Below are 9967 nucleotides of genomic sequence, written 5' to 3'. Positions count from 1 at the left end.
CTTTATCAAATGATAAATCCACACCTTCATCAATCTCTGGCAGACCCAATTTTGCAAATGCAGCGAACTTAACACCCTCTACCGACACAGGCACCATAATAGGATCAAACCACTACGGCATACGACTAAGTCCATCCGCAACTTTGTTCTTTGGCCCTTCCAAGTACCGTAGATCCATTTTAAATGATCGTACATACATAACATTCCTGTACCGTCTCTTACCTACTGGATCCGACGTGAACTCTACCTGCTGAACCACACCAATTAAAGGCTGATGATCCATCACTACTATAAGCACCTCGTACGATCTCCTAATCAACCCCACGAATTTCAAAAACCCATATGCTAGCGCTATCAATTCTCTATGTGTCGGAGACAAATTAGCATGGAAATCTATCTTGGAACTCACAAAGCCCACAGGAAGCCATTATCCTTCTCTTCTCACAAATAAACAAGCACCTATACCCGAATCCGACGCATCTGTCTGCAACCTGAGTTACTTCTCTTGCCTAGGCTCTACCAAGACTGTCTCCGCCTGAAAAATCTTCCGAGCCAACCGAAAAGCCTTTTCCTGTAATAAGCCGGGCCTCTACATTTGACTCTATGTATAAACGTACTCTTAAGCAGTACGCAAATTATAAACGTACTCTTAATAGTACGAGGAACTTAAGTTTCCTAAATGTACTCTTAATAGCACGAGGAACTTAAGTCTCCTAAATGCGCTCTTAATAGCACGAGGAACTTAAGTTTCCTAAAATGGTTTTTAATGGTTTTATTAATTAAACCTTTTCCATTTAACATATCAGATATTTGGATGAGGCCATTAAAAGGCCTCAGTAAAATACCAAACATAAAAGAGTTGGTCTAGTTCTATTAATAGAGCTTTATTTACTTTCCAATTTTATTTATATCTGAATACTTCGGTAGCGAGATGGCTCAACCGAATATAGGTTACTAGGGACTATTAACATTACCTCGTTGATCCTCCGATAAGCCAACCAGATGTGTCAGTCTGATGAAGGCTAAGTCGGTAATTCTTGATAGTGGCAAGTTATTGGTTAAGACAATAACTAAAGACGTCAAGAGTATTTTTATTTTTATTTCTTTTTTCTAAAGATAGGATTTTATGAGTCTCTCGGATTCGCCCCAGAATAGAGCGACAACGAAACACTAAATAAAATCCCTTCGGCGGAAACAGTACTGAGAGGATTATATATAGGCAATGTTTCAGCCTCACAATCCCTCAGAGTATTGATGTTTTCACGAGGCAACCCTAACCTTATTAAACGTCTCATTTCATTTATTTATATCGATATTTACACGATATAGAATATACCTACGCGTTTATTTATTCTAAGGCTTTAGTATCGCCTTTATTAGACCAAATCTTACACTCCTGCTCAGGACCCCACTGGAACCGTACCTTCTTCTTAGTCAAATCACCAATCGGAACCAACACATTTGAAAAACTCGGAACGTATCTCGCCCACCATCCAAATCACTGATACCACGACCTGACTTCGGCCTTGGTTTTGGGCCTGGACATATCTAATAACGCCTAAAGCTTTACTTCACTGATCATCAAACCCTTATCTGTAACCTCTCAGCTCATCACGACTATAGGATCTTCTCGACACGCGAAATTACATTTTGACAGCCGCAACTGTATCCCTTTCGCCTCAAATCACCTAATCATCTCCACAATACCATCACAATGCTCAGCTGGATCATTCGAACCTAACGCGGTATCATCAATGTACGTCGTATTTCCTTTAATAGGTATCGGATATGTACCCGAATTTAGTTGATAATTCGTACGCAAATAGTTTAAGCACATCCTTCCAATCCTTGGGTTCCTCATAACTGGAATTACTACCCGGCACTTTAGGCACAAGTTTCGGCACTGTAAGCCAATCCGTATCTTGTACCCTCTCTATCAACCCAGCTTCAAGCAATAGTTGTACCTTCTTCTTCATCACTTCTATAAGTCGCACATCTTTCTCCGCATATACTTGTCTCAAAGTCGCCCCTCCTTCTTTGATCTGAAGCTTAAGCATTCGATCCTTCACAAACTTCGGTTTCTTGTCATTGTACGCCACCCTCCTAATAGCCGCCATCAACTCTACCAATTCTTCCATAGACTTCCCCATTTTTTTTTTCAGCCAACAGTTACAAGCCACTCGTATCGAACATTAGATAATCGTCCTCACCCCCGGATCCATCATTTTCATAACCTGAATCATAACCCCCATCATCTTGCATATTACCAAATGGTGTTACCTGTTCTGCTCGCTGCTATAATAACGGCGCCGCCACATGCTGAATATATTCTAACACCGGCTCAGACGCCTCTTTGTTCAGCTAGGTCTTAAAGTCTGATGGCTTCTTTCTTACCGCCTCAACCGGAAACAGTGTATACTTAGTCACCCCTTGCCTAGTGAGTACTGCCCCAGTTAATCCATACCCATTCAATTCACGTCTACCTAACAACATACCCGCATTGTGTGGAATCCAATCCATAACCCACATATCCAACTTAACCATCCTTTCTCCTAGTAAAGTAGGCAAAACAACCGCAACATCTCACACCTTGTATTTCACATAAAGTGGAGCACTAAATCCCGTAACCCACTCTCCACACAAGTCATACTGAGCAACCAGCCCCAGACGCTCTGCCAACCCCTTAGAAATCATCGACATATTGGCGCCTTGATCATCAAACATATCGACATAACACTGTTCACTCTCCACATAACTATAGATCAACGGTTGGCCTGGTCCTGCATAACTAGCCGCCGCCGCATGTCACAATTCAGGTGTCCCATGTGCACTCATACGCACCTCCCCAGACGCTGCTTCTCGCAGTATGACCTCTCTTGCTACACGTATGATACACCACGTCATTCAACACAGGACACTCTTTCACATAGTGACCATCCTGCTTGCAAAACAAGCACGCCCCTCTCAGACCTGTCATCCCTGATTCCCTGGACTCCTGTCTAGCTGCAGCTGCTTGCAACTGTCCTGCTCTCGCGGCTACCCTCGCCTGATGTCCCCGGTCCGCTTGTTCCCTCTCACCTTGACGCGTTGTGTCGTCTTCTCTCATCTCATACAATTGCTCCAGCACCTGCCCCAACCCTCCTGCCTCAAAAATTCTCAGAACCATGTTCTTCTCTGATTTGCGACTCGCAAATAAGGCTTTCAACAGACTTTTACACCGCTCAGTCAATCTTTTTAAACCCTTCATCACTACATCCTTAAAGCTCACATCATTTGCCAATTTAAGCAGCATATCCACATAGTCATCATCCCTCAGCATAGGGACCATCCAGCGTGCCCCATGCTAATTCGCTTTCTTAGCATTCCTACGAATCACCTTGCACAAAGCATCATACTCACGCCGTTTCTGCCTAGCCTCTATCTTCAACTTAGCTGCTGCCCTTGGCTTGTCTGATACATCCACATTCTTCCCTACTGTAGCAATCTTCACTGCAGGCACTCCTTTCTTCTTCTTATCATCCTTATCCTCACTGTCGCTACTTTCGCTGTTATCACTGCTGTCACTGTCCTTAGCGACTTCCTCCTCAGTCTCACTTTCGCTCTGTTCGTCCTCAGAAGGTACCTCAGTAAATGGATTCTGTTCTGGGAGCACTTTCTTTGCTTCAGCTTTCGCCGCAACATGCCGAGCACCATAGTAATCAATCTCACGAAGATGCTCAATAACCTTTTCAGGCTTGGATCCCCACCCTCCTATTGCCTGCGCTAAATCCGCCTGGGTTGCACTCACTTCAAATGGGCCCATAAACGCTGGATACAATGCTGCAGCCGCGATGTACAGATCCTTCGTCTCAATAACAGTCTTGCGAATATAGCCCTCTAATTCCGACTTCGTCTCCGGTGTAACCTCTTTCAAAAGAGCCATCGCTGGGCGGGACCCTCTTTTCTTTGCCTTGAGCTCATAAGCCTTGGTACCCCTGACGAAATCCCATCGATCCATAAATGTCGTCATCGGCTCCCCTCTCACATATCTCCAGAGAGGTTGCCCAGTCCCAGCTGCACTATCCTTCTCGTAAACCATTTTCCACTAACGTTTATTTGTAATCTTAGATCGACTCAAAATACAATGTAACGGTGAACCTGGTTTTATTTCCTCAATAGTTGAATAAACGTCTACCTTAGCAGAATGAACTTCTTGAATGAACTAAACTACATATTTATACTATCTCCGAAGGATTTCCTTGAGAATCCTGCCGCTAATCAAATCGTGCATCTACTCAATTTCGAGCCTACAAGTCTATTCAATATATATATCGTCATCTGCCTACCTCCAGCTCATATTACCCCGCACTTCGGTTCGTAAAGCACCAATCATACACCAACCTCCTCTTCTTCCGAGCCTGCGCGGCCGTTCGCCAACAAACCGCACAATACAACTTAGAACTTTTCAAACTTATTAGTTTCCACACTTATAAGTTATCACCCACACTTAGAAGTTCTCGCACTCTTATTAACGCCCAGGAACATTACCGAACAGTTCGGTACTTACAACACCAACATTGTTCTAAATCGGAGGTAAACAAGGTTGACATTACAATATTAGTCGTTTTGTTTATAGGACATGTAGTCCGAACTCCGATCAGGAGTTCAGCCATATTTTTTTGGTTTTTTGGGTTTTTTTACATCTCTCTATCTGACTATCTCTCACCGTCTCAGGACTCTGACTCTCTCTCTCTCATCACTGCATCAGGCATCAGACTTCAGAGGGACAAGGGGTACTCCTCTCTACTACTGTAGAGAGTATAGAGAGAGAGAGCCTGTGTTGGACTTTCACCCATAGTCTTTATGGGTGACAGTCCAACAGTCTCTCTCTCGCTACTAGAGAGAGAGTGCAATAGAGTAAACAGAATGTACCCCGTAGATACGGACAGTCGGTGATACATACGGGACAGGACTACAGGGCGCAGGCCAGTCATGAAGGATAAATTATTATTTATTTTTAAAAGCTTATCGTGATGTAAACCTGACGATATCGCCTCGCTGCGGATCCGACGTAACCATTCGCGACTGACATATCGTACAAAATAAAGTCGCAACATTTCTGAAATATCGTATTGTCGTTTGCCCAATGTCGGCGCAGTTTATTGTGTTTATCTGTTTGTACTAAAGTAGGTCGAGGACTCGAAGGTCGTAAGACGGAGAGTCGGAGAGTGAACAAATACAATTTGTCTCAAGCACACTTGGTCCTGCATGCGCAGCACAGTAGCACACCCAATAGATCGGTGACTCGTGTTGCTCTTGAATATTTTATGCGTGAGATAGATACATACTACTCCATCATAAATTCAATCACGAGGGACAATTAAAACTGAGAAATGGCGCTGCATATGTAGAGTTGTAGACAATAATACATATATACTGAAATTATTTATGTACGTGTATATACAACTTTTATTCGTATTTGTATCACTCACTTCATAGCTTCACAGAATAATAGATGGCCATTAGCTTCACAGAATAATAGATGGCCATTGGGCATGAGGTAACCGACTATTGAAGTACAAATTCACCCTAGTTTGAAATAAGATAGCGACAATCGCACACAATTCCAGCGAGGGATGCAATTTATAGCCGATTCTAAGCGACGAATTTTTTTTTTGCAATGTACGTACCTATATTGCTAGCACTTTAAAGTTTGTAGTTGTAAATAAAGCTCGTTCGTATCGCTCAATCTTTTATTTTTCAGGCTGGACAAATAGCGCAGTTGACATCCTGAGGTACTTTCTTGGACTATCATCGTTTTTTATCGTTATAAAGAGTATGTAACTATAGACTTGTTTTATTTGGAAGCTGTAGGGAGTTGATATAATATATGCCCGAAATTTATACTCTGTATGATCATGTGTTATATCGACATATAGACGGATTTACAGTCACATTTCAGAAGAATGATCAGCACTCGTCTCTAAAATCTCACTTAGCACTCTATAGTAAAGAAAAAAATCTAAGCGCAGTAAGCCATACGTCGGAGTTGTGCGTGCTCGAAAGTAGGTTGCAGTTTACGGAAAACTGTGATTACCTCATCGCAATACATCATGAAACTATTGTTTTGCCAACAAGGTAGCAGAGTAACAAACGGTAGATAAACGCTTGTACTAATCGATTCATGTTAAACACCTGCATGATACGAGGCGGGATCGACGTATAATTATAATTAGGTGGCATAGTTATATATATATACATAGAGAATTGCATACGTGTAAATTTACACGTGTCATCGATGGTACATGTGAAAGCCACATCGCAGGCATGCCCTTTGGTGCCAACGCGGTACCGAATTTTCTATGTCAACCGTTCATGCGTCCATGATCATGGCATAAAACACCCCAGTTGTGGCGTGGTACGTTCCTATGTTAGTGACGTGCTCTACATGGTCACTGTTGCAAGAGTTACAATATAACATTGCAACTCAGCGACGCACTACTATGGGAGTCTGTGTCCTCAATTCTATGATGGTTAAGATTATCTGTCCTACATCTTTGACGGTTAAGGTTTAGGGTTTCACACATCATCTCGGATGGCGTAAGATAAAGATCTCACACATCTTCTGCAAGGCTGCTTACAAAGTACACCTCACAAGAGTGGAGCTGCCAGCTTATCGCATATTTCATCATTCATGGTCGCCACTTGCCCACACTGGCAAGTTTCAATACCCATGCAAAATGATAGAATCGATCTGGTAGATGCGACTAAATGAATAACCCGCATATAATGCTCATGCATCACTGAAAATGTACCTAACTTGGTCCATTGATCGTATTTTCGGGCTGCCTTGCTGAATTGTAGTGCCCCTTTCGACGGTCTCTATAATTCCCCTCTTTGCGACTGCAGCCTCGCGCCGATTCAATTGCGGTAATAAAGAAGCGAATTGTCCACAAATTGTGTTCTATAATTGTTTCAGTTGCTAAGTACAGTTGAAAGCTTCTTGTGTCTATCCTTTCAGCTTTGGTGACAATATCAAACTACAATCAGTTGAAATATCGTTTGCGGCTCTCTGGTCAATTGTCGCCACTTCGTGGGCGTTAGTTCCCACGCCTCAGAAATTACAGGGCAAAGGTGTGTGATTGAGGCCAACACAGGTTGCAGTAAACCTTAAACCCCCCTGATATGTACGTGGACCTTAGTATACATACAGCTATGCTTGCTGTACCCATGTGGTGTGTTGGGCTGATTTATCGCTTGCGGTAGCCGTGATGATCACCTTTCCTGTAGGTAGCGGCCACAACGGAGAAGCTCAAGCTGTGCGTTAACGCAATCTGAGACAACATACCCACCGTATTGGAGTCCTTATTTGCATCCCCTGAGATGTACGTGTGTGCTAGTCTGTGCTCTGATACCTAAGCGTCTGTCATCGAGTGGTAAGTTGGGCCGATATACCACCTGCGGCGGCCTTGATGGTCGCCACTTCTGCAGGTAGCAGCCCCCACGCCTCCGATTCGATCGCCACTGAGAAGCGAATGATGCATGCCAACACACGCAGATCCAATAGTTGCTGTCTCAGAGCCCGGTCACTTGTTTGTAAGAAGAGGAATCGATTATAAGACAGATTATATACTCTTGCTTGGTTATAGATAGACACGAATCGCGTACAGTATCTGATATCTCACCTGGAGATAAATAAGAATCTGCGCGCAATTGTACCTTCTGAAGAACAAGGTGACCATGCACGCCGACCGAAGGGCGTTGGAAAAGCGTGGGCGTGATTCGTACCTACCTGCAAAGCACCTTCAGTGTTGCGATTGCGATGTGTAGGAGGTCGTCTCTGTAGCGCGGGCTACGCAGAATACTCAACAGCACACCCACGAAGCCAGAATCCACTGCGCCATTCATGCATTCATAAAGAAGTAACGTTTTGCATCAGACGTATGATTTGCATTGCTATGTGCGGCAGCGATAACTCTATGGGCAATCTATAGGACACAACCTAACAAGCGCGAGAAGGGCGGAGGCTGGAGTGATACGAGTACCATGCTTCATGAGCCGTCCAGAATGAGCTGTAATGCAGTTAGAACCGCACATAGGCATGGCATTATCTGACAACAGCGTGCGTATAGCGATTGTGGTTTGAGAAGAAAGCATAAGTTTTACAACCAGTGGAAGTACGTGTAAATGAGATACCGGATTCTCGAACATACTCCTATCACTGAGAACACATGCTCACCCCACCTACGGCTTGATGCCGTACTCATCCCACAGGTTGCACAGATCCGCCATTTATGGGAATGACAGCTTTCCATTCAAAAACTACGACGCTAAAAAAAAGCTGAGAATAAGATGGTAACAATCCTACCAGGAGAGAATAATAAACATTGACGAAGCGAGAGCCGTGCCTAGGGTTTTCAGCAGACCCCTATCACAGCCCACGTGCTGTCAACTTACCTACAATTCCCCGTGTGGTGGAAGAGCCAGCCACCACTATCTTGTGCAGAAGCACACACACAAACACTCGCATGTTGCGGTGGGATTCGGTGAAGTTTTCAGCACCAATAGACACCGTGCACATTGTACTCAGATGCTGCGCGAGCGCTGTCATGTCTGCGAAGAGTGACGCCGGTTCAGAAACCTATTCGCCAACGAATTACATTAGTAGTATACTCTAGAATCGGAATAAGATACAGCTCTGTGAGTATTGATCTGTGAAGAGCCTTGTATTTTTTTTATTACCTATTTGTGTGTGTGTGTTGTGTGTGTGTGTGTGCGTGTTTGTGTGTGTGTGTATGTACATATGTATGCATAATCACATATAGAAATTATACCTACCTGTAGCACCAACATGCCGAGCGTGAAGCTGGCGTCGCCTATCTTATAATAGTCCTGTGACATCGCCAGCCCTTCCAACTTACTCAAAACAACACCCCGCACGTCATCTGCTCAAAACAAAATGTACCAATGAGGGCTGAGTTTGGATTAAGATAGGAATGGAGCTATAAGTCTCATGGATACCTGTATTCTATAGACATTAAATTTTTCCCAATAAGTTAATATTAATGCACAAAATAAGTGTATCCTTGCGGGCGCACAGAGCAATGACGCAAATGTCGAAACACACCACGTGTGTGCTGATCACATCGTATATCGATATGTGTCTCAATATATGTCGCTATCATCTAGATGCAATGTTATTTTATCATCTGTCATCCGAGTATGGTCTAATACGACAGCACTTGCCTGCAGAGAACATTTAGTACACTCACGTACTACATCTGACCACAGTCTACGCCGGCATCAAGGAGATCACAATCTGCACACTAGCCACCCGACTACGCGGCTACAGCCAGCAACCACGACCGACCTATACCACTCACCCGAAAGCACATACGCCGCAATCTCATCCGACATGCACAGGGCCCCCAGTGCATTCGCTGCCTTGGCGTTGAGCTCCGCATCTCCTAAGCCTGGGCGTAAAGCCCAAAAATAAGTCGATTGATAGTCAGTACACTCAGATGGGGTGGGGCACGCCTCATGTTTGCGTGGGGGAGGACAAGGACATAGACCATCAGATAGGGCGATGGAACTAAACGGGCAATAACAACATTGAACTTAACAAGCAATAACAACATTGAACTTAACAAGCAATAACAACATTGAACGTAACAAGAAATAACAACATTGAACTAAACAAGCAATAACATTGAACTAAACAAGCAATAACAACATTGAACTAAACAAACAATAACAACTCCTATCCCGCAATGGCAGGTGTGTTTGTGTGTGTGCACGCCCTTCTGCTGAATGTCTGGTCACATACTGCACTGCAAAACCTGGGCCACAGCGTATGGGCTCGTACTAATGAATTGCATCGAACCACACAGCTCACTATACAACGCAATGTGGCTATCAACTAATAAGAACCCCTTTAACCACCAACCACAGCAACCACTGGCATGCACCATGGTATATAGACACCTAC

At 43.8% G+C, this 9967-nt stretch overlaps 1 protein-coding gene across 1 annotated transcript in view; it reads right to left on the bottom strand.

The window, feature by feature from the left end:
- Positions 1-5714: 5714 nt before the first annotated feature.
- Positions 5715-9967, bottom strand: part of SARC_06133 (hypothetical protein) — a gene marked incomplete at its 5' end in the record, with an annotated part of 5547 nt that continues 1294 nt past the window's right edge. The window contains 5 exons of the mRNA XM_014299970.1: positions 5715-7568; positions 7772-7874; positions 8437-8620; positions 8818-8924; positions 9363-9452. Of these exons, the coding sequence (XP_014155445.1) occupies positions 7406-7568; positions 7772-7874; positions 8437-8620; positions 8818-8924; positions 9363-9452 (647 nt within the window). The remainder of the gene's footprint in view (positions 7569-7771; positions 7875-8436; positions 8621-8817; positions 8925-9362; positions 9453-9967) is intronic.

This window comes from Sphaeroforma arctica (assembly GCF_001186125.1).
Source record: "Sphaeroforma arctica JP610 unplaced genomic scaffold supercont1.426, whole genome shotgun sequence".
Classification (NCBI taxonomy): Eukaryota; class Ichthyosporea; order Ichthyophonida; genus Sphaeroforma; species Sphaeroforma arctica.
The sequence above is the reverse complement of the archived record's forward strand: the minus strand, read 5'-3'. Positions and strand labels throughout refer to the sequence as shown.